The sequence below is a fragment of the Rattus norvegicus genome, chromosome 20 (assembly GCF_036323735.1).
Source record: "Rattus norvegicus strain BN/NHsdMcwi chromosome 20, GRCr8, whole genome shotgun sequence".
NCBI lineage: Eukaryota > Metazoa > Chordata > Mammalia > Rodentia > Muridae > Rattus > Rattus norvegicus.
The window spans coordinates 5,633,582-5,658,839 of NC_086038.1; the positions used below are offsets into that span (position 1 = coordinate 5,633,582).

Here is a 25,258-nt window from a genome sequence, read left to right on the forward strand (position 1 = left end):
CAAGCAATAGTACACTGTCACTGTCTTCAGACACACCAGAAGTGGGCATCAGATCCCATTACAGATGATTGTGAGCCACCATGTGGTTGCTGGGATTTGAACTCAAGACTTTTGGTTCAGTGCTCTTAGCCACTGAGCCATCTCTCCAACCGCCCCCACCCCTCAATTCTTATTCTTATCTCAACTAGGACATGCTTAGAATATACTCCAAAAATCGTGAAATCAGCACACTGAAACAACCCACACTGCTTGGCTGAGCATGGTGGTGGCACAGGCCTTTCACCCCAGCACTCTTAGCGGCTGAGGCCAAGTACTCTGTGAGTTCAAGACCATCCTGGTTTACATAATGAGTTCTAGAACAAGCAGGGCTGGCTACCCAGTGAGATCTTATCTCAAATCAAACCAATCCAAGCCAAACCACACCACACCACAGTGCTTCTTTAGGTCTTTCTGTGACCAGAGATGGGGATGTCGGGCTGTTTTTACAATGAAGACGGGACTCTAGCAAAGGTGTGGACCAGAGCATGTACAAGCAGGGAGCAAGTGAAGGACAGCATGCTACACACAGCAGGATGCACAGGAGCAGCTGTGAGCGTTCTCTTGAGCTGGCTTTTCCTCAGTGGCAAGCCCAGGGCCCTTTAAGGCCAACTCCTCACCACGCACAGTATCTCTGCCACTAAAACACCTGGCTATGTGGCTCCATTCACAAACTGCTGACCCACTCCCAGGGAAATGACTCGCCCTGCTCCCTGCAGCTTCGGGAAGCAAGGCCACCAGCGGGCCTCCCTGTTGGCAGGTGGTCCACCACACACAGCCAGGGATGGGGGCCTCTGGGCCCACTCTAGGTTTTCGGTGGCCTGTTGGATTTCAACACTCCCACAGGTCTCATGCAGGCGAGGCACGGTAGGGCAGGCTGAGTTTCCGTCACGCCGCACTGACAGGGCTGTTCCTTCCCTGTCCAGCCCTGTGCTTGAGCTGAGGAACCGGGGCTCGGCTTGTGTCTCAGTGGCTGCAGTTTCTGGGACATTACTACAGAGACTCTAACGTGGCTGACTCATTCTTTCGTTTTGTCTCCTCCTCTTAAAGACTATGAAGCCCAGGCTACCATTAAAGGGCAGCAATCCTCCTGTCTCAGCCTTCCAAATGTTGAGATGATGAACATCACTCTAGGATTAAACTATGCCTGGCTTCTCGGTTCTCGGGGTTGGGGATTTAGCTCAGTGGTAGAGCACTTGCCTAGGAAGCGCAAGGCCCTGGGTTCGGTCCCCAGCTCCGAAAAAAAAAAAAAGAACCAAAAAAAAAAAAAAACAAACAAACAAAAAAAAAAAACCACTATGCCTGGCTTCTCGTTCTCAAATCACACGTGCACAGAATCAACTCCCGTTTCAGGAGGATCACATGACCTCACTGCAGTTTCCCCAGTGTCTACGATCACAGACAGACAGAAACAGGACACTTTTATTTAAAGACACTCCCTCTATGCTATCTTTTCTACCCAGAGTATGGTGGACTCTAACGGGTATTTCCTAGTGACAGAATCTAGGACATGCAAATTTACTGTGAGCGGGACACGAAGGCGTGGAAACCAGTTCCCATCGGGCTGGGGACTCGTGACAGAGCCTGGATTCGGGCAAGTTTTGTTTTGTTTTTTTACTTTCTTGTTTCTTCTTTCCTCACTGTGTTTAAGACTGTGGCTCTAACCAATCTGTCACAAAAGAACTCCAACTCTGCCAGCAACAGCCGCCAGCACGCAGACTGAGCCAGGGAGGAAAAACACCAGCATGCCCCACTCCTCAGGGTACAGGGAAACCGACGACAATGGCGGACTCTGGAACTGTCCGGAGCTGGCTCCCGCTAGCTGAACTTGGAGGTCCAATCTCTGCTGCTGGCTGCTGTGACAGGCCAGTCAGGTGCACCTGCAGTGGCCCAAGAAGGCAGCCGACAGCTTCCTTTCTTCACAGCTCACAGGGCAGTTTCCCAGCACAGCACTGTCAGGCTACGTGGCTGAGGAGAGCTGACCCACAAGAGCGTGGTTTGGAATTAAGTTTCCTCTGTGTGTGTGAACAGGACGTCAGGATGCTCTAAGCCAGGCAATAAGAACCAGAGCTTTTGTCCCTAAGCAGGACCCATGACAGCAGGCCTGTCTCTGCACTCATATCCCAGTGATGTCTCTACCCACTGGGCCGCTACTTCGGGAGGCCACTCCTGTCCAGAGGTCTGAGAGCATCTCGAGACACCTCTTCCACCCCTCCACACACACTGAGTTGTTTCCGACTGGTGAGACGGCTCAGTGGTTCAGAGCGCTGACTGCGCTTCCAGAGGTCCTGAGTTCAATTCCCAGCAACCACATGGCAGCTCATAGCTATAACTCCAAGGTTTGACATCCTCACACTCAGACATACATGCAGGCAAAACACCAATCAATGTACATAAAATAAAGATAAATAAATAATTAAAAAAGAAATCTGTGTTTCAACACTGGGGTACAAAATACAAATTGGATCTATGTAACCGTATAGTCTGTCCGCTGACACCCAAGTGTTGAGTGCTGATGGCATGCATCACCACACACAGTCCTTACGTGGAACAAAGAGCAAAAGGCTTTTCAAAGTCTGAGTGTTTATTAGTTTTTAAATAAAGAGAAGTACTATTTTAATTTCACATCTTGGCTACGTTCCAACATAGGCAATGCCACAACAAGTCCCGAGCTCCCACGCTAAGCCAGGCTCAGCTCCCCTCTCATCCTCCTAGCTCAGCCCTTCCCCAGACCCTCCATTCCCAACCAAACACCACAACTGGCAGGTGAGTTCCGCACAAAACCTCCATAAAATCCCGACTGGAGCCTGCAGCGAGCCAGAGGGTCAGCAGTGGCCCTCATCGGGTGGAAAGGAAGCTGATGTTTGGAGCATGCTCTTGGTGCAACCCTTGGCACAGACATGCTCACGCCTTTCCCCCATGCATTTCTCAGGACCTGGGTGGGGCCTCTGCACGGGGACAGGACTATGGGAGGGAGATGGCTGAAGAGCATGGGGCCGTACCCAGGTCGGCGTGGTGTAAGGCATACAGGGTAAGGGAGGCCATGGCAGCAAGGAAAGCATTATGGAAAGAATTCCCAGCCAGCAGGACAGACGTGGTGCCTGATGGTCCAGTTTCTGAGACTGAGGGTGTCCAGTTTAAAGCCTATTGTGAGCATATCGGACAGAAGTCAGTTTCTATCACTGTTTTTCCAGGCTTGGTAACAGAAAAGAAAACAGGTTCCCTTCTGTTTTCCTTGGCATGGGAATGGCCCAGAGAAAGCCAGAGCCCCAGGGGTGAGAGGAAGGTAGGCTCGACATGGCTGGGAACAGAGGATAGGGAAGCTCGCCTAGTTACTAGCGTTAAACAAACAGGAAGTGTGAGGGGCTTCAAACCAGAAATACCTGGGAAAAAAAGAAAAGAAAAGAAAAAAAAAAAAAACCCAAACTGTGAAACCCTTAAGAGTTAAGAGCTCGCTAAGCTGCTTATTTACACGGCAGACGTCAGTGTAGACAGATGTGCCCTGTGGGACAACAGTACGGCACAGGACAGGGTTTTAGAAAGTTCCATCACACATGGGTGTCTTTTAATGGGAAAACAAAAAATCAGAGAAAATACCTGGCCAGGCTGGCGTGAGACAAATGGGAACGCTTCGGAACCCAAGGAGGAGAGGGAGGGAGGGAGGGAGGGAGGTGCCCTCTCTGAGGACAGGGTGAGTGGGGAGGAACGGGCATGCAGGAAAGTGCTCGTGAGTTACACCCAGCCCCACCCCCATGCCACACACCCCCGCCTCTGGCCACAGCCCACAGCAGCACCTCAGTGTGCCCTCTCCACCGCCCACCATGCCATGCCTGGGTGAAAGAGGTGAGGTGGGGTGGTGAGGAGAGCCACGCTTCAGTCTACTTTGCACTCTCCAGCTCTTCCGCAAGTCTGCAGTCATCTGATGCCCGACATGGAGCTGGAGTAGGTGGTGGGCAGCACTGGGGTTCCATTGTTGGCAGAGTAGCCTTGTCGCAGTGCCTCGAAGTAGGACGCTTGCACAGGCTTGTGATACTGCAGCACCTTTACGGCCTCCTCGATTTTAAACCACTCTCTCTTCCTTCCTGTGGAGCAGAGGGAAGAGCTGAACACCGGCTGGGAACAGGAGCACAGCTCTGAGGGGGAGGCGGGCTTCATGCAACAGTGCCTGTGACCCCAGGACTCTGGTGAACCACACAGGGAACCCAAGGCTAGCCCGGGCTACATGAGAGCCCACCTCCATCTGTTCCAAAGCAATGGTTCTCAGTACTTTTCCTTCTTTACAGAAGTAAAGCCTGCACCTCCCATGATTACAGAGTGCACTGCAGGAGCCAGTTGTCTGGGACCTGACACTGAGGATATTCCCAGCATGCACTCTGCTGGCAGCCTTTCCAGCCTCTGAGCACTGTCGACCACATCTCCAAGGAGGGTCTGTCATCCTCATCTTTGGACAGACATCACCCAGGTATCACGCAGACATCACGCGGACATCACCCAGACATCACCTGGACATCACCCAGGCATCACCAGCTGCCCTGGTCATCATGAGGGCGACTTATAACCTGCTGTCCCCTCCTTTCATTAAGAACAGTGTAAGTGACTGATCCGCCACAGAAAAGAGGGCTGGCGAGCACCTCAGAGGACAAGGTGTTTGCTGTGCAGACCTGGCGAGCTCAATTCAAGCTCTGAGGCCCTGTAAGGCTCAAGAGAGCTGATCACCCCAGAGCAGCTTTCTGGGTCCATGTGCTGCAAGCCATGGGTGGCTGCACCCACACGCCCATCACGCACACGTGCTCATTTAGAAAAAAGAAAATACAAAAACGAAACCCCAGGTAACTTAACAAAATACCATTTTGAGTCTACTTTTACTGTTTTGCTTTATTTTTTGAGACAGCCTATGTGCCCTGGCTATCTGGAATGTGCTATGTAGACCAGGCTGACCTTGAACTCACAGAGTGCCAGTACTAAAGGTGTGTTCTCCCACTCTCTGGCTCTGTGGGCAGTCCATACAACTGCTTCAAGCTGGAGCAGCAGAGCCAGCCTGGGGTCCCCTCCAATGGTGAGGGGGGTACATAAGACACGGAGAGCGAGGCGGCTGGGAGCCAGGCCATGAGGTCGGTGTGCGGGACGCCAGGCAGACCTCCAGCACCATGAGCTGGGGAGCCTTGGGCAAGCTACAGACTCCTTCCTCGGTGCTCCACTTTCTCACATAGGGGGTGGACAGTAAGTGGGGCTCCCTTCCTAAGCTGTTCTGTCTGTTGTGTGTGTAGACCACATGTGTACTTGGTGCCCTGGACCCACAGGGGGTAGTGAGCTACTACTTGGGTACTGGAGTCTGACCTGGGTCCTCGGAAGAACACCCAGTGCTGTTAACCCCTGAGCCATCTCTTCAGCCCCAATGTGTTAAGTTTTTAAATTGTAGTTGGTTCCTTTACATTATATTATGTACATTTCTATATTATAAAAATGAAACGTGGAGGTGAAGGGCGGCTCAGTGGACCTGGCCACCCTTCCAGAATAACTGGGCTCAGCTGCCAGTGCCCACAGGTGGTCCACAACTCCCCTTAACTGGCTCCAGGGCATCCGTCTCTTCTAGTTCTGTGGGCACTAAGCACGTGCGGGTACTCAGAGACACATACAGGCACAATAGCCATAGACATAAAATAGGGGTAACTGACCCAGTAATGAGGTCCCAGGCCAGGTATTAGGGTACACCGCTGGCATTTAACCATTTCCTGTCAGGGCATTAATTAAGTGTGCAATCTCAGCAATTAGAAATAACAGCATAGGGGTTGGGGATTTAGCTCAGTGGTAGAGCGCTTGCCTAGCAAGCGCAAGGCCCTGGGTTCGGTCCCCAGCTCCGAAAAACAGAAAAAGAAAAAAAAAAAAAATAACAGCATGCTTCTTAATTCACACCTACCTCAACATGTGTCTACACAGACAGCTGCCTGGAAATGGACGTGGGCCTTGTGTTTGCTGGGCAAATATTCTAGCACCAAGCTAAATCTCAGCCACTAAGAAAAGACCCTTAATCCTGCTGTTGTCTTTAACCCCAGGAGAGCATGCAGCAGGTGAGGACGCCCTGAGGAAGTGTGGGCCTCCTGGAGCTCTGCTGCCTCCATCTTCAGCACTGAGGAGAGCCCAGGACAGCTCCACCTCAGACAGTGCTGCACCACAGCAGCGGCAGCGGGAGAACAGCACTCGCCCGCCTTCCTTCCCTCAGTGCCAACTGTTCTGTGTTTCCTCAGACAGGGTGAGCCACCACATCCACTGTCCACCTCACACTCCACGGAAGCTCAGAGGGCGCACTCCCTCTCCACAGCTCTAGCCACTTCCCACACTACTGCACACAGCACCGTGAAAGTCCGTCGCTCGCTAGTGATTTACATTTAAGACCCACGGTTCACAGTAACGGGTTGCTGCGTGGATGGTACATGCTGTGCCTTCAGCCTTGCGAGGTGAGGCAGGAAGGTCAGGGGTGAGTGCCCTCCTCTCCAGGCTACACATATGTGAAAGCAGGTCGGAGAGCAGGTCACAGGCTTTCCTCTCGCTGGAGTCACCACTGAGTAACACTGATGAGCGAGGAAAAGGAATGTCTGCATACTAACAAGCAATGCCACCTTAAAAACTGTGGGGCTGGAGAGATGGCTCAGCGGTTAAGAGCACTGACTGCTCTTCCAGAGGTCCTGAGTTCAGTTCCCAGCAACCACATGGTGGCTCACAACCATCCGTATTGAGATCCAATGCCCTCTTCTGGCCTGCAGGCGTACAATCAGGCAGAAAACTGTATGATGTGTACATAATAAATAAATACTCAGAAAAAGAAAATTTTAAAAAGAAAGTAAAAACAAAACCAACCTGGGTGTGGTTCCTGCCAGGCTGAGTTGCAAGGACAGCTATAAACACACCCATCTTGGTCTCCTTTTCAAGCCCTGAACACTTCACTGATGTTCTGTGGTGCTGGGGGCAGAATCTAGGGCCTGGTACAATCTAGTGATGCCCCTGCCTCTCCACAGAAACGAATGGAGAGCTGAAGACAGCAGCGCATCGCGCCTCTTCCCTGGCCCAGCAGGGCAGAGGCCCGAGGCCAGCACCTGCTCAGGAGCACAGCACGGCCTGGCTGGGAGGATCCGCTTGAGTTTAGAAACACGTCTAATTGTTCGGGGATGTGTTCTCACGTCAGCTAACGTCAGCTTCAGGGCATGGGTGCCGCGATCCTCAGCATGGCACTCCACTCGAGCGTCTCCACCGGGCAGCTCATGACTTACCGATGTTCACCGAGTCCTCCCAGTCTTCCAGCACCTCCGTGACAATAAGCACGTACACATACGTCCTGTGCTTCCTCTCCTGGTTCTGGAGAGAACAGAGTGCTCCTTAGCGGGCTGAGACACTAAGGACGCTCTCCTATACCCGGCGCAGAAGGCCGAGACACACAATGCCTCTGCGTTTGCTGCTCTGTCCTGAGAGGGCTCCACCAGAACAGAGGGCACACATCTGGCAGATTTTTTTTACAATGTGGTTTTCTGGGTGTGTGTACCCACTCCCTCATAAAGCCTAGGGGGTGTCCATCCTCTGAGAACGAGTTAGAGGTGGCCTGAGCTACCACACATGAGTGCTGGGAACTGAACTCAGGCCCTCTGTAAAAACAGCAAATGCTTTTTATTTTTGAGAAAGGGTTTCACTATGCAGCCTTGGCTGTCCTGGAAATTGCTATGTGGACCAGGCTGCCCTTGAACTCATGGAGATCCTCCTGCCTCTGTCTCCCAGGGGGCACTGGGATTAAAGGTGTGCCACCACGCCCAGCACTCTTAATGGCCGAGCCATCTGTGCAGCCGAGCCCACTCTTCAGTCCGGGCTCCCCCTCCCCCGCCACTATGCTGCACAGGGGTGGAAGCTGTGACCTGGGAAAAGGGAGTGCACAGACTGTGTATGTGGGGGGCTAATGAGCCCTGGGGCCTGCAGCCCCTCTCCCACTGACCTGCCCCTCGCTGGTCCCATTTCTCTCTGATGCTTCACCCCCAGCCCACCCATCTCCTCTCTTCTGCTTCTCTTTTCGCTGGGAGGAGCAGGAGGAATGGATGGCAGGGAGGGTAAGCAAGACACTGCCCACGCTTGGGGCCTGGGGTGACTCCAGAGCCATGGAGGAAGAAGCTGGGCACAGTAACCTCAGGGAGATCGCCGGGGCTCAGACTAGACTATGTGGTGAGCTCCAGGCCAGTGAGAGGCCCCCAGCGCCTAAGAATGACACAGAAGCTGATCTCAGGTCTCCGGACAGGTACACACAGGCAGGCACACAGACACACAGCAGTAAGAAAAGCAGAGGTTAGTCTGCTGTGCTGCCGGTCCTGACGGAGCCCCGAGGCCCCTTCCAAGGACAGGAAAACACGGCTATTAATGACTTTCAGAACATAGGTATTAGCAGACTTACCTCAAAAATCCCGACCAGTCTTCCCAGCGTCCCTTTAACTCCAGCCTGGAAGAGGGAGGAAGAAGAATGAGCACAGGACGGTACTGTGTGACTCAGAATCTTCTGTCCTCTGTAAACAAGGGTGAGGGCACTGGAGACATGGTGCGGCAGCTGGGTGCACCTCTGCTTTTCCAGAAGACCTGCATTTGGAGCCCAGCACCCATGTCAGGTGACTCACAGCTGCCTGGAACTCCAGCAGACCTAACGCCCTCTCCTGGGCTCCACCCCCCGCCCCCAAAAAACACAACAAAAATCGTGAGTATGCGCTCGGGAGGACTTGGCTCTGAGCTCATGCACACCTAGACTTCCTGTGTGTCACAGCTGGAGTGGTCACAGCAAGGCATGCCGGGGGAGAGTCCTTTCAGGTTTCTCACTACTGAAAAGCTTGCCACACTGTTAACAAGGTGACAGACGCATGAAGGCCAATAGAGCGTCACGAAAGCTGCCTTGTGTAAGGTGTTTAGCCATGCAGCACATGTAGGCTGAGCCAGCAGATTTGGTGAATGCCAGAGGGAGGACCCCACTGCCCAGGCTGGGGTGTGACTGTGGTCTCTGGCAGCGAGAGTCTTAACTGACATGACTTGGGCTGCCTGTGTACAAAAGGCTGCCTCAGAAGTTGCAGGACCCACCAAATAGTAAGCCAATGGAACCATACAGGTCTTCTGGTGACAGATGTCACATCACGGAGGGGTGGGGAGAGTGTGCCATCATGGCTGCTTCCACCACATTCTTTTTTTTTTTTTTTTTTTTTTTTTTTTGGTTTTTTGGAACCGGGGACTGAACCCAGGGCCTTGCACTTGCTAGGCAAGCGCTCTACCACTGAGCTAAATCCCCAACCCCCACCACATTCTTAATATACATTCTTTTTTTTTTTTAATATTTATTTTATTTATTATATATGAGTACACTGTAGCTGTCTTCAGATACACCAGATCTCTTTACAGATGGTTGTGAGCCACCATGTGGTTGCTGGGAATTGAACTCATGACCTCTGGAAGAGCAGTCGGGTGCTCTTAACCGCTGAGCCATCTCTCCAGCCCCTTAATATACATTCTTTATGCCAAGGCTCTTCTGATGGCTGCTGTGCCTTTGGGCTCGTGGGCGATGAACACTTCAGTCCATTCCAGGTCACTGGCTCTCCTTTCCCATGTCCGTCAGGAGCAGTTGTCACAGCTGAGTGTTCTCATCCTCGTTACACTGTGTTACTTGGTTTCCACATTTCCACTTCTTTAAAAAGTTATTTATTAACTTAAAAAATTTAATTTGTGCCTACATGGTCAGAGAGAGAGAAAGAGAGAGAGAGAGAGAGAGAGAGAGAGAGAGAGAGAGAGAGAGCGCGCATATGCGAGTGTGTGCACAGCCAGGGATGCCGAAAGAGGATAGGAACATCAAGAAGCCATGAGCCATACAGTATGGGCACTGGGAACCAAACTCAGGAACCTGGAAGGGCGTGCACTCTTAACTGCTGAGCCATCCTCCAGGCACGCTGTCTAACATTCTTGAGAGTCAAAAGAGACTGATGCAGAAGACTGATGCCAGCCTGACCGTGGTCACACACATCTTTAATCCCAGCACTCGGAAGGCTGAGGCAGGCAGATCTCTGTGAGTCTGAGGTTAGCCTGGTCTACAGAGTGAGATCCAGGACAGTCAGGGCTACACAGAGAGACCCTGTTTCAAAAAATAAAATAAAATACCAAACCAAACCAAAAGGACCAGATGGAGGGATGGTTCTGATGCTTTCATTGATGGGGAATTACTGATACTGAAGATCCTTGCCCCCCAATTGATTTTGATCTTAAAGATGCCAGTGGCCAAAGGCTGGGAGGAAGAGGCGGGACTTCCGGTATCCCTGTACGCTAAATAATGCTCCTTTTATTTCAATTTTAAGTGGTGAATAAAGCTACAGGAGACTCTCACTCTTCTTCCTCACTGTCACTCTTCCTTCCGCTCTTCCTCCCTCTCCCTCTCTCTCTCTCTCTCTCTCTCTCTCTCTCTCTCTCTCTCTCTCTTCCTCTCTTCCTCTCCTGGCTTGACATGATAACCTGTGTGTGTGTGTGTGTGTGTGTGTGTGTGTGTTTCTTTCATCCAGTAGGCTTTCGCCCGATTCTAGGTACTGTGTCGGTGCTGGCGCCGACATTCCGGGTTCCCGCAGGCTGGGAGAGAGGATGAGAATCGAGATACTTGGGGGCGAGACAGGACAGACTTGAAGTGACAGGGGAGAGATCCTCCAAAATGTAGGTGGAAATGGAAAACAACCAGAAAGCATGTTGGGAAGCAGGGCCAATGGGCTTCACAGAAAGTAACTGAGTCACTAAGTTGAGGGCAGATTTGGAGGGGTTGGCCAGGAGTACCCGAGGGAGGGAGGGAGGGACGCAGTAGTTGCTAAGCCAGTTTAACAATGAGCGTGTGTGTGTGCGCGCGCGTGTGTGTGCGTGCGTGTCTTTATCCACAGATCCGAGATAGCTCATCGGCAGGAACACACAGTGGGGTAGAGAAAACTACATGCTACATTACAAAGAGGTTCCTGGGTGACTTGTATTTTGAAATGACTGTGTTCTATGTTACTGTCAAGGAATTCAAGCCTAATTCTATATCCCCTCATCTCCAATGGCTTTGGTACTGTGAATGGAGCTGTCCTACCTTCTCTTATGAAACTGCTTCTCTTTCATTTTCAGGAATAACTGTTCTTCCAAGTCAGCTATTTCATGAGCTCGTCAGGGAGTGCCTGAGTGAAGCTGTGCTCTTGGCAAGCCCAGCTAGGAAGCCAGTAGCTCTGTGTTCTGATCCGGAGGAGAGCAACCCCTGGCTTGTGCGTCTGCAGGAGGCCTCCACCCATAAGGCCAAGGCTGAGGTGGACAGCACTGGGGTGAGGAGGGAGCCTGACAAGCTATCACTTACCTGTGCTCCCTCCAGTAGCTGCCATCTTACTAATGCTCATTTTCCCACTTACTAATGGGAGTGAGCTCCAGGTAACAGTGCTAACCAGCCTGTGATTTTAAAACACTGACTCACTTTATGCTTATGTCTATGAGTATCTGCCTGCCTGCCTTTGCCCCATGTGCACGCCTCCCGCCCAGAGGTCAGAGGAGGTGTTAGATGCTCTGGTACTGGGGTCACTGTTGTGAGTCACCAACATGGAACTCGCTCCACTGCAAGCCCAACAGCACTCTCAGCCACCCAGCCTTACAATGTACAATTCTGACAAGGCAAATAGTAGTAACTTTTTAGTCAGGGACTCATATAGCCCAGGCTGGCCTTTAAGTCCCTGTATAGCTGAGATAACCCTGAACTCTAGGCTGGATTGGCTGGACTGTGTGTGGAGGAGATGGGACTCAGGCCCTCATGCACGCTGGGGAGGACACTCAGCCTGAGCCACCCTACAGTAAACACAGCGATTTCTGTACCAAACAACATAAATGACTCGCTCTGCCAGAAGAGGTTGGAAATCATGTAACAGCATCTTTCAACTCACGGGCAAGGTGGTGCACATTTCTTTTTTTTTCTTTTTTGGTTCTTTTTTTCGGAGCTAGGGACCGAACCCAGGGCCTTGCGCTTCCTAGGCAAGCGCTCTACCACTGAGCTAAATCCCCAACCCCGGTGGTACACATTTCTGATCCCAGCATTCAGAAGGCAGAGGCAGGTGGATCTCTGAGTTTGAGGCCAGCTTGGTCTACAAAGTGAGTTTCAGGACAGCCAGGGCTACACAAAGAACCCTGACTCAAAAGCCAAAAACAATCAAACAAAAAACCAAAAAGAAAAAAAGCAACTTAGTATACAGTTCGAAGAATGTTGTCACCACCCAGCCCATCTTCCTTTTAATCCATATCCAGCTGGCAAAGTTAACAGGCTTCCGGTTCCTCACTTCACTGCCAGGCTGACATGGTGCACACTTGACAGAAATCCAAAGCGAGCCCACCACCAGCTCTACAGTTAAGAGCACAGAGCTGGGGTTGGGGATTTGGCTCAGTGGCAGAGCGCTTGCCTAGGAAGCGCAAGGCCCTGGGTTCAGTCCCCAGCTCCGAAAAAAAGAACAAAAAAAAAAAAAAAAAGAGCACAGAGCTGACGGCAGATGCAGGCAGATCTCTGCGAGCTGGAGGCCGGTCTGGTCTTCATGGTGTCCTTCAGGCCACACAGGGAAGCACGGTGAGATCTTGTCTCAAACAAGCAAGCAAAACCAAACAGAACCACAGAAACACCCCATGTTCACCAGTTTTAAAAACGGGAACTTAGTAGTTTCTTAGAGGAAATATCCTCAAAGAAATGTCAGAAAGTAGGCACAGTGACTCATGCCTGCAAATTAGCACTCAGGAGACCGAGGCAGGAGGACTGCCATGAGTATTCAGACAACCTGGGGGCCCTGCCTCAAACAACGACGAGGACAACAGAAAAAAGGAAGTCAGGACTGAGGGGGAGCGCTGTGCACGGTGTCTACAGTGTGAGGACGCTGGGGTGATCCTAGCACCACAAGCAATGGCTCAGACAGAGGCTGCAGTGGGGCAATGGAGGGAGGAGCCTGAGGCCAATGGAGGGAGGGTCTTCGTGGAGACACCCTCGGGGTGGCTCTTTGAAAACCACCTCAAGTCTTCACAGTTCTTGGAAGCCAACTCTCGACTCCTCAGTCTCCAGTGCTGCCAGCAGTGCGAACGCGGGTATTTTTACCACCCACATGACTGCAGAAGCAGGTCGGGACAGGCGCCAGCTCAGCATCTGACAGCGCCTGGCTCAGACATCTGACTCGGACGTGTGTAAGCTCAACCCCATCAGCGCTGGTGCAGACTTGTTTAATCATCGTTATGTCAAACCCTAACCCAGAAGAAGTCTTCACTTACGCTAGCAAGACCCTGCCCTTAGAAGCGTGGTGCTCAGGGCTGGGGACACTGTTTCCTGCATGTGGCAGGCAGGCCCACGGTTTACTTCTCAATCGTGCAAAAGCAGCCAAGCATGAACCCCCCAAGCACTCTATGCCCACTCTAGAAAACAAACCATCTTTTAATTTTATTATTATTATTATTTGTTGGTTTGTTTGAGGAAGGTTCTTTCTATGTAACCCTGGCTGTCTTGAAACTTGCTATGTCAATCAGGCTGGCCTTGAACTTGCAGAGATTTTCCTGCCTCTGACTCTCAGTGCTGGGATCAAAGGTTTGCACCACCATACCTAGCTTACAAACCTTTTTTAAAAAAATATTTATTATATACACATCATACAGCTTTCTGCCTGCATGTGTGCCTCCAGGCCAGAAGAGGGCACCAGATCTGATTACAGATGGTTGTGAGCCACCACATGGTCGCTGGGAATTGAACTCAGGACCTCGGGAAGAGCAGACAGCGCTCTTAACCTCTGAACCATCTCTCCAGCCCACAAACCTTTTTAAAGGGGGAAATCTGTATCACTCTTTCCTTGAGGGTGTTCTATGCCCACATGAAAATAAAAAAAACTCAAACTCCCATGTTTGCCAGCCTCCCCGTGTGGGTACCAGGCCCAGTCCTGACAGGAAGGCCCCACAGAACTCTTACCACCAAGAGCCCTGCTTTGGCCCCAGGTGGACCAGCTCTTTCCAAAGTGGGTTTCCCTCATGGTAGGTGTCTGGTAGGCACAGATGCACCTCCCACAAACCTCCCTGCCAGGGCACCAGATTCTGTCTCACGTGGGGAAGGCACGCCTGAGTAAGGCGCACAGTGAGCGTGGGCTAAGGGTGCTGCATGGGGCCATTTCAGGCCAGCGGCTCCTGGGAGGATATCTCTTGAGGACTGCAGGAAGATTTCCCACAACAGAGAACCGGCGTGAAGAGAAACACTATACTTACTGCGCGTCAGGCAGGGACCTGAAACCTGGAGCAGCGGCAGTTATCTTGTGGCCCTAAAGTGAAGGCCAAAACCCAGCAAGATGTCAACCTAAAGCCACGGCCATGCCGACACCAAGCAGTCAACCCTGGGCTGACGGGAGAGAACCGCTCAGGGAGGAGCCGGGATCTAGTAAGAACCATCTTCTCTGCGACTGCAGCTTCCTGATACTTGTTTCTTTAATTCAGACCGTTTTCTATGGCAGAGGAAGCCTCTAGGACAGGAACTGGGAACACTGAAGCGCTGTGTACTGAAGCTCCCTGTGGAAGGCGGGAAGCTCAGTCACAGAGGAGCCCCAGAGGCAACTCTAGTGCAGGGCCCTGCGGAGGAAGGGAGGGTGGGAGGGTGGGAGGGCGAGCGGGCGCCCAGAACAGGGTGTGGTTGAAGCACCCACACGACACAGTTAGAGCCTCGCAGGAGCTCAGCAGATATTTTAAACAACCAGAGGGAAAGTGGCCTGGAGAGTTAGCTCAGATTTCTCTTAGCTTGTGCGGAGGTCGGAGGACAACTTTTGGGAATAGGCTTTCTTCTTCCACCATGTGTAGCAGAGGGTTGAACAGACTGTCAGGGTTGGTGGCGGGCAGGTGTCTTGGTGCATGAAGGCACCTTGCTGGTCCCAGGAATAATAATAATAATGTTTTATTACTGTGAAAAGACAGCTGAACACCAGCCTGTGTGCGGAGCCCCTGCTCCTCAGCTGTGCGGAGCCCCTCCTTGTATGTTTGCTGCCTCCCCACCGCTCAGGCCTCCCCTGCTATTGACAGTACATGGCATTCTCATTCTCTATAGGTTCTCCACAAAAGACACACAGAATAACACAACAAAACCCCTAACCCAAGAATCCCCCTCAGTAACCCGCTCACGGAAGAGTGGCTATGCTTATGTCCGTGGATGTAGTTAATTCACCTCAGCTGTTCAACTTACCCGGCTGGGAAATGACCACTGTCTGTCCAGCCCCATTAGGAAGATGCTGTACGGTGGTGGAGGGGTGGCTCAGTGGTTATACGGACTGGCTGCTCTTGCAGAGGACCCAGGTTTGATTCTCAGTACCCACATAGTGGTTCACAGCCATCAATAACTCAAGTTTGGGGGGCTGGGGATTTAGCTCAGTGGTAGAGCGCTTACCTAGCAAGCGCAAGGCTCTGGGTTTGGTCCCCAGCTCCGAAAAAAAGAACCAAAAAAACAAAACAAAAAAAAAAAAACAAAAACAAAAAAAAAAACTCAAGTTTGAAGGGGACCCCGCTCCCCCACTCTGGCCTCTGCACACATTTCACAAATACGATGCACTGACATACGAGTGGGGGACATACACATAAAACAAACAACAGTAAAACCTAAAAGGCCCTTCTGCCCACAGGTCATGGAGTTTCTGCATCCTGGAAGACAGCCCTCATCATTCTTGGATGCTATCAGCTTGCCTGCCTCAGCAGGGCAGCTGCAGACTGGCTTCCAACTCCCCGGGCCCACACCCTGACTGACATGCCGCTCCCTACTTGGAGAGAATCTTCTTCCTCGGACTGTCAGCCGGGGACTTACTCTGGCGGACAGACACACTGTGGAATGAGTGCCACAGTAGTTTCAAACTGGGCCCTTAAGCACTTCCTGGTTTTTTTCCTGGAAGCCTATGAGGGTATGGGACGATGCTCTTTCTAGCCTCCCAAAGGATGGAGGACCACAGCTTCTAGGCCTATAGTGTGCTAGTCTCTAAACCGGAGAGGGAGGCTTCAGCTGCGCCACGCTGTGTCAGCTTCAGGAAACCTGTTACCTGAAACCACACGCTCACGCGTACTTCATGAGCTGCCATCACTTTTGTTCCTCCTCCAAACTCAGTGCTCAGTGCTCACTGCTGATTCCTCCCCACCCCTCCATTTAGTCAAGCTACTGACCGTGAAGTTACTTTTGGTTTCTTTTTTTTTTTTTTTAAGATTTATTTATTTATCAAGTACACTGTAGCTGTCTTCAGACACACCAGAAGAGGGCATCGGATCCCATTACAGATGGTTGTGAGCCACCATGTGGTTGCTGGGAATTGAACTCAGGACCTCTGGAAGAGCAGTCGGTGCTCTTAACCGCTGAGCCATCTCTCCAGCCCCACACGCCATGCTATCTTAAACTGAAGCCACACTTTCTCGATGTTTAATACTCAGTTCCACTTTGTCAGTGTGGCGCTGGAGACTGAGCCCAGGGCTTCAGGAATGGCAGAAAGGATTGTGTCACTGAGGGTGCCAAGCTGCCCTAGACCTTGCTATGACGGCCCTGTTGGGTGAACTTGCCCCATTCCCTTGCCTTCATCTCCTGAGTGCTGGCACTGCAGGTGCCCACAGCCATGCTTGTGTGGACTTCAGTGCTCTTTCCAGATGTGTCAGGAGTGTGTTTAACATCTGTATTTTATTATTCGTGCATGTGCACTGATGTGTTTCTGTGACTGAGGGCATGTGCCTGCCTTGGCACCCACATGGAGGTCAAAGGGCATCTCTGTGGGGTCGGTTCTTTCCTCCCACTACGTTTTACCGTTTTATTATTTTGAGACAGGGTCTCTGTGCACCCTGGCTGTCCTGGAACTCAGTCTGTACAGCACACTCAAGAGATCTGCCTGCCTCTGCCTCCCAAGTACTTGGACTAAAGATGTGCACCACCACTGCCTGGCTCTCTTTTTCCCTTAAGGGGAGATCCCAGGACTGAACTTCAGGCCGCCCATCCTGAATGGCAGGCACTCTGCCTGCTGTTTTAGCTTTGAAAGAGGACTTTGTTTGCTCAGACTAGCTTAGAAGTCAGGCTCTTTCCCACATGGCTCAGTGAAACCCTTTTCAAAACAGGAGGGGATAGCTGGGGACACCCCACCCCCCAGATGCACACAGACGGTTGTGCTCACTTGCACAGATCTCTCTGACTCTAAGCTTCTTGGGTGGTGAACTCTGCAGGTAGCTGCCTCCGGAACTTGAGTGAACTGGGGTGGCTCACACTGCTTTCCAAGCAGATAAACCCACTTGTCCCATCCACGGTCCTGACCATGGAAGCTCTGGAGGCAGGGGCTAGGTCAGTCACATCCACTCTCCCCGATGACTCAAGAGTCCTACTGGAATGTGGGGCTGGATGGGAAAGCAAACAAAAGTGTCCTGGGAGCCTCTGCTGGACTCATTACAGCAAACAGGAGGCTGGCTATTATCCCAGTCATTCACCCTCTATCCAACAGGGTTCCAACACCAGCTAGTCCAACTCGGTGGGGGCGCCTGACAGCAGATTCTAATCTCTGCATTGAACGAGCTGCTCGCCATGGCTGCCACTCAATCATTCCTGACGAGCTGAGTAAAGGCAGCTTCTTCTCTCCTTTCTGAGTTAGTTTTTGATACAGAGTTCTGGGACAGCCCAGGATTACTTTAAACTCTGGATCCTCCTCTCTCCCCTCCCAAATGCTGGGAACAGAGGGGCGAGCCACCTTTGCCGGCTCATATTTAATTTATTTCCGTTTGGTTGGTTCTGGGTGTTTGCATGAGGTGTCTCTATGTAGCTCTGGCTGTTCTGGACTTTTGCTGTGTAGCCCAGGCTGGCCTAAAACTCAAAGAGATTTACCCATCTTTGTCTCCTGAATGCAAGGATTAGGCCTGCACCATGACACCTGACTATGTCAGTTGTAAAATGGCTGAAAGAGAATTTGGGTAGCTGTTTTGCGCTGAAATCAGTCACTTCTTTGACTAAAGAGCTGCTAAAATTTAAGGCAACCACCTTAACAGGTGAACAAATTGGAAACTCATCCTACCCGTCCTTGGGAGGTGGAAGGTCTAGTGACTGGCAGCAGAAAGTCTGCTGAGTGTCTCGGGCGCTGAGCTCACAAGCGAGCACACGCAGCCCCGCTGCAGAGTAAGGGAACAGCATGTGCAACAGTGACAGCTCTGAGGACAGAGGGCCTGGGCTCTCACAGAGGTCGATCGTGGTTCTTACTGTTGCTACCTGTTCAGCTGGACACGGGGCGTCTGTGTTCGACTCTTATCGCTGTGAAGGAACATCGCTGCCAAAGCAACCCCGGGCAGGGCAGAGGTCACTGGGCTCACAGGTCACAGTCCCTCCTCAGAGGCAGGCCGCAACTCAAGGCACGCACACTCCTGTGGCAAGTGCTTCCACCTGCTTCGCCACTCTTCACCTCAGAAGAATTTCTTACAAAGCACACACACGCCCTGGGTAATGGAGGAGCAGGGGAGGGGAGGGTTTCAGTGGGGGGTTCTGTGTACAGCACTCAGACGCGTGGCCATGCAAGCGGCCACCGTGAGTGGGCACTAAGGTACAGGAATGCTGTATCAACAAGGAAAAAACGAGATGCAGGTAAGGAAAACAGAACCTTCGGATGAATCAGAAAACAGATGGCTGCTAACGTGATTATTGTTGCCGTTGTTGTTGTTGTTGTTGTTGTTGTTGTTGTTATTAAGCAAGATCTTATGATGTACTCCTGGCTAATCTGCAACTCACTGTGTAGGTCAGGGTGGCCTTGAACTCACAGAGATCCACCTGCCTCTGCCTCTTGTGTATGCGGATGCGGATGAAAGGGGTTTGTGTGCTGTCCTGCCCAGCCTGGTTTTCTACACACAGTCTCACACAAACAGTCTCACACACACAGTCTCATACACACACACACACACACACACACACACACACACACACACACACACACCACTGAGTGTATGAAAGAAAGAACAACTTGAGGAATTTGGTTCTTTCCTTCCATCATGAAAGTCTGGGACTCAAACACGGGCTTGGTGGCGAGCACCTGACTTGCCGAGCCTTCCTTTTCCTCTGACGCAGGGTCTTGAGCAGCCCAGCTAACCTGAAACCTGCGACATACATGAAGATCCTCCTCCTTCCACGCCCAGGCGCGAGGATTAAGGACGCGCACACCACCATGGCTCACGTGGTGCTCAGTGTGGGGCTCTGTGTGCGCCAGGCGGGAGCTCTACCAACTGAGTGGCCCCAAGTCCCTTAGTGTCTGCTTGTCCGTCTGTTGTCTGCTTCTTAGTGTTTAGTCGAGACAGGCCCTTCACGGTTCACGCTGGCCTGCCCATGCCTACCGTTACCGAGCTTGTTAACGAGCACGTGTGCATTTGTGTGCAGCACAGCGCTGTGTGAGTCCGGGGAGAACTGAGGTGGTCGGGCTGGCCAGCAGGCACTCAACCCACTGGGCCACCCTGCTGCCCAGCACTTGTCTCTCGTGTGCTTTAACGAAGCCCGTTTTCCCCTCTATCTAATGTTCGAGAAGCCTGCAGGCGAAGGAATGCTATGGATGGGCAGATGGACAGATGGACAGACGGATGGACAGCACAAACTCACATGGGAAAAAAAAGACCAAAATGCTAGTGGTAGTATTGAAAAAAACTATATTCCCTTTTACTTTTCTGTTTCCAAAGGACCAGATTAAAACAAATGCTGGACGGGGCCTAGTGGCACGTGCCTTTAAACCCAAATTTGGGAGGCAGAGACACAGATTTCTGTGGAGCCCCAATCAGGCTGTCTCAAAAAATAAAAGTAACAAAATTGGATGTGTGTGGTAGAGTACATCTTTAATCCCAGCAATCATGAGGCAGAGGTAGGCAGATCTCTGAGTTCAGTGCCAGCCTGATCTACCAAAGATGCTATGGGCTAGCCAGGGCTACAAGTAAGAGCCTGTCTATAAACACTGGGGCTGGAGAGATGGCTCAACAGTTAAAAGCACTTGCTGCTCTTCCAGAGGTCCTGAGTTCAAATCTTAGCACACATACAAGACAACTCGCTCCCAACCGCCTGTAACACTAGCTCCAGGGGATCCAGCGCCCTCTTCTGGCCTACACAAGCAACTGCATACACATGGCATTTACTTACATACACAAACAATAAACCTTTAAAAATTAAATACTGGGTTGGGGATTTAGCTCAGTGGTAGAGCGCTTGCCTAGCAATCGCAAGGCCCTAGGTTCGGTCCCCAGCTCCGAAAAAAAAAAATACTATAACAGATGCATGTTTGAACTGGACACTACACGGTAATGTTGGGAAAGTGTGCACACTCAGCTGCAGTCACAATCTTCCATAAAATTCAGTGACTAAGCTGGAAATCCAGAGAGCAGTGAGTTCTAGACAGCAAGCTGGCAGCAGGAGGAAGCCACCATGGCATCAATGTGTGGCAAGAGCCAGCAGAAAGCAGGTGTGCCAGTGTAGGGCCCAGCCAGCACTAACATTCTGTGTGTGTGTGTGTGTGTGTGTGTGTGTGTGTGTGTGTGTGTGGTGTCCAGGGATCATCAACCAGTGTTCTCCTCAGCCGCTTTCAATCCATTTCTTGAGATAGGGTCTCTCACATGGGGGCTGGGGACAGAACTCAGGCCCTCGAGCTTGTGCGGCAAGTTCTCTCCTCAGTGAGGACTCTGTGCCTCCTTCTCCAGCATCAGCAGAACGTGCCTTTAAACCTCAGCTAATCTGATAAGGGCACAATACCAGCTTTTTAATTAAAATCGTTGTGAAGAAATGGATTAGCTAGTTAAGAACACTGGCTGCTCTTCCAAAGGACCCAGCTCAAATCCCAGCACCCACATGACCGCTCACAACTGTCTGCAAGTCCAGCTCCAGGGGAAGCAATGCCCTCACACAGTCATACAGCAGGCAAAACACTAATGCATATAAAAAATGAAGTGAGGGGTTGGGGATTTAGCTCAGAGGTAGAGCGCTTGCCTAGCGAGCACAAGGCCCTGAGTTCGGTCCCCAGCTCCGAAAAAAAAAAAAAAAAGAACCAAAAAAAAAAAGAAGTGAAAAAACTAATTTGTTGGGTTCGGTAATACACTCCTTCAATCTCAGAACCTGGAGGGCAAAGGCACGTGGGTGTCTACAGGTTTGAGGCCAGTCTGGTCTACATAGAAATTCCAGGACAGCCAGGGCTACATAATAGAGCAGACCTTGTCAGGAAGGAAGGAAGGAAGGAAGGAAGGAAGGAAGGAAGGAAGGAAGGAAGGAAGGAAGGAAGGAAGACAAAAAAATATTTTTAAGCTGGGCACAGTGGTCTATGCCTTTAATCCCAACATTTGGGAAACGGCAAAACACAGCAAATATACATGAGTCTGAATATGAATGCCTTGCCTGTGTGTGTGTGTGTGTGTGTGTGTGTGTGTGTGTGTGTGTGTGTGTGTGCACCTAGTGCCCAAAGAGGGCAGTAGGGAGGTCTCACAAGCCCTGGGACTGGAGTCCTAGGCAGCTATGCACAGCAATGGTGCTCAGAACAGAACCTGGTTACTTTTGAAAAGAAGCCAGAGCCATCTTCCCAGCCTGACCCCAGTGAGCTGGGATGTGTATCTTTATCTACAACTTCCTCTCTGTGTAACAGTGGGAAGCCGAGTGGGAACCGTGCTCACTCCTGTCCATCCACAGCGCCATGCTTTCCTGACGGTTAACTCACGTAACGGAGTAACTAGCTGAGCAACGGGGATCTGCCAGGACGGAGGAACTCCAAAACTGTGTTCTCCACGAGCGTGGGAGCGTGCGAGGCTGGCTGTGCTTCTGTGATGATGGCGGTATGGGGTGGTGACTGCAGACGGAGACAGCGAGAGGCAACAGAACAGCAACAGAACGGCCGTCTGAGACCAGGGATGGCTGTTTTGAAGTCCTTCCACACATCTTATGTGGGTGGGAAATCAGGTTTTATCTCTTGAAGCCTAAAATCGCACTGCATTCTAATTTGTGGGCATTAGCACTGGAGACTGTGTTAGTTGAAGCACACTTACTCCAGAAAGAAGGTAAGGTAGGTCATCGCTAAGCGACACGGGAGGGAGGGAGGGAGGGAGGGAGGGAGGGAGGGAGGGAGCTTCGAGCTGCTTGCCTCCCATGTCAGTGCTCATGCTGTTTTCTGTGCACGAGTGACCACGCGTGTCAGCACGTGACTGTTGAGTGTGGCGGTCAGAGATTCACACTGGCTGTCTTCCTCAATCTGTCTTTTTTTGTGTGAGTTTCTTTTGCTTTTTTTAAAGACGGGGTCTCACTGTTACTCTGGCAGCCATGGCTTCAAACGCACAGATCCTCCTATCTCTGCTTCCAAGTGCTGGGTTTAAAGGGAGTGAGCGCTATCATGCCTAGCTCAGAGGGTCCTGGGATCCAAACTCAGGTCCTCATGCTTGCATAGCCAACGCTACCAGCTAAGCCATCGCTCTCTTCTCCTCTCCTCTCCTTCCCTCCCCTCTCCCCCTCCCCCCCAGTCTCTCTCCATTTTGTTTGTTCTTAGAGGCAGGTGTCAGGGGCTGAGGAGGAACTGAGCAGTGTCCCCTGCTCTCTCCCACGAGCTGTGTCAGGACTGCAGGTGTGCAATGCTGTGCCCAGTTTAGCAGCGCATTGACAGCTCCTGGTATCCACAGACCTCGGACCTACACCAACCAGCAGAGGAACCCACTACAGCGTTGTTCCTAACTCACTTCTGTCCGAAAGGCCCCCAAGTGAGCTGAAAGAGCTTCGATCACGTCCTGTTGCTGTGACCCGTAACAGTCTTCCTCGTTTATCCACAGGAGCCCTGGCTAACACAGAACAGCCAACAGTTCCACAGAGGAGTACTCATTTCTTGTAATGGCGTACTGACTGTCATCTTGGCAGGCTTTACCAAGTGTAAGCCAGTCCCTCCATCAGGTTAATGGAGGTCAGCAGACCACTGTGCCCTGCACAACAGCATCCACGGGTTGGGGTCCTAGACTGAGTGAAGGAGAACGAGAGTGCGTCACTACTGCTCCTCATTTGCTTCCCGGGGGAGGAAGGAACATGATGACTGATGAACGAACAAACGCTCTAAGCTCCTGCTTTCCACATCCTCACTCTGTGCCACAACGCCATCCCCCCCACACGCTCCCACTAGGTGTTTCATCAGAGCACCCTCCACCAAGAGCTCCTTCTGAAATCTCAGGGACAGTGACAAGAGTCACCATGGACTCCACAACAGTTTCCTGGTCACACCAGCAGCTTTCCACATGAATAGACGAGACAAGCCAGTTAAAACTTTACGGAGTAATTTAATTGGCTGAGAAACAGAAAGATCTGTGTACAAGGCCAACCTGGGCTATACACTAAAACTGTATCCCCAAAATCACCCGATTTGTTAATCGATTAGTTAGCTAATCAATTAAAAAATGTTCTCAGAAAAGGAGCCTTGTTAAGACTGTACTGATTGTGTGTGTGTGTGTGTATGCATGTGTGCACATATGCCTGTGAGTGTGCATGCATGTGTGTGTGTGTGTGTGTGTGTGTGTGTGTGTGTGTGTAGACCACGGAGAGATGATGTGGAGAGGAGACCTAGCCTCTGGCTCCCATTCAATCAGGAGCTCCACTCCTATCCCAGAAACGAAAGTTCACTATGGTCGTTTCTTGTTCTTTCCTCAACAGACCAGCAGTGCCTGCCTGCAGTGGAAGCCATTCTTGTCAGCGCGTGAACTACAAATGTGAGGGGCAGCACCAAGCCAGGGGAGCCGGCACCTCAGGGTGCACACCTGAGGGAAGCCCCAGGCTGTGAGCTCACAGCAAAGCCAAGGGTGACAGGAAAGAAGGCAGTGCAGGGGAAGTCACGTGGGTGCATGCACACACACACACACACACACACACGCGCGCGCACACACACAGTTTTCTATCCATGGCGACACTCGTGGCTTACAGAGATATATGCAAGGAAAGGAAAGAGACGTCACGCAGCAGCCTCAGACTCGGCCCCTCTCTGCCTTTTGGCCAAAGTTTTAAGTTTCCTGCATAACTACAAGAAACAGTAACCCTAAGACCACACAGGCCTTGCTTCTCACTGCAGAGCCTCTCCCACAAAGCTCGGCTACCCAGGGCTGGAGAGGGAAGGGAGCCGGCTCTGCAGGTAAAGGCGCTTGCTGAAGAGCTTCACAGCCCAGGCCAACCCTCAGGACCATTCCTGTGCACTGTCCTGTGACTCTCACACATGTGAGATACCATGGCTGTGACCACACACACACACACACACACACACACACACACACACACACACACCACACCACCGAGAGAGGGGGCCATATAACAAAAAGATGAACTTCCAGAGCTAGACATGGAACCAAGGTGTGCTCTGTAAGACCGCTGTCCTTCACAATGCACGCTAAGGCCAAGCAACAGCAGCCTGGTCCCAGGGCTCTGAGCAACCTCCCTTCTCTCGCAGTTCAGATCTTCCCTAGTCTGTCTGAGCTCATAACTGCAAGGTATCAAATCAAACATCACTTTGCCTCAGGTACTGTGAAAATGACAGAAGCAGCCTGATTTAGACGTGCAGACTTCTGTAGCATGAACCCTCTTGACTGGTCCAGTGCCCATCCTCTTGAAAGAACCAGGCAAAAGTCCAGAGACCTCAGGCCTAGGAAGGCCAAGTACAAAGTCACAGTGCCACTGCCTGCACACAGAGGGTCCAAGACTTCAGATGCTGTAAGATGTGAGGCCGAATTCTGCTCCAGGGCAAAACGCTGCTACCCATGTTCCCACCCCTCTTCTAACATTTCTCTGGGGCAGGAGACAGACATCAGACCCTTCCAATATGGGACATTCAGAAATGAGCGGGTAGGTCTGAAGTTATCCAGACCTCCTCTTAGAGGAAGGCTTATACCATGTCAAACTGACTGTTCTTTTAAATCTTAACTTTCAGACTATAGTTTTTATTTATTTGTATTCCTCCATAAGGTGCTAATCTCACTGAAGACAAAACTCAAATATGTTGTGTACATGTGTGTACTTGTGCAGAGGCCCAGGCTTGATACAGACAGAGCAGGCGCTGCTGAGTAGGCAGACACACTCAGCTGGTAAGAAGCTTTAAAGGTGCAGATCTGCGGTGAATTCTGACCCGTTCACGTCCCCTGGAGATGCTCAGCCACTACCTCTCACTTTCCTTGCAGTCAGCAAGGAAGGATGGCAGACAGACCACAGGAATCATTGCCCACA

General features: G+C 51.4%; 1 protein-coding gene across 3 annotated transcripts in view; it reads right to left on the reverse strand.

Annotated features, from left to right (window-relative positions):
* Window positions 1-2,602: 2,602 nt before the first annotated feature.
* The window catches only part of Nudt3 (nudix hydrolase 3), a 52,587-nt gene continuing 29,931 nt past the window's right edge, over window positions 2,603-25,258 (reverse strand). For all 3 annotated transcript variants that reach the window (XM_039098517.2, NM_001024243.2, XM_039098516.2), the window contains 3 exons: window positions 8,462-8,506; window positions 7,302-7,386; window positions 2,603-4,118 (listed from right to left, as the gene is read on the reverse strand). In XM_039098517.2, coding sequence (XP_038954445.1) covers window positions 3,952-4,118; window positions 7,302-7,386; window positions 8,462-8,506 — 297 coding nt within the window. In that variant the 3' untranslated portion in view covers window positions 2,603-3,951. The remainder of the gene's footprint in view (window positions 4,119-7,301; window positions 7,387-8,461; window positions 8,507-25,258) is intronic.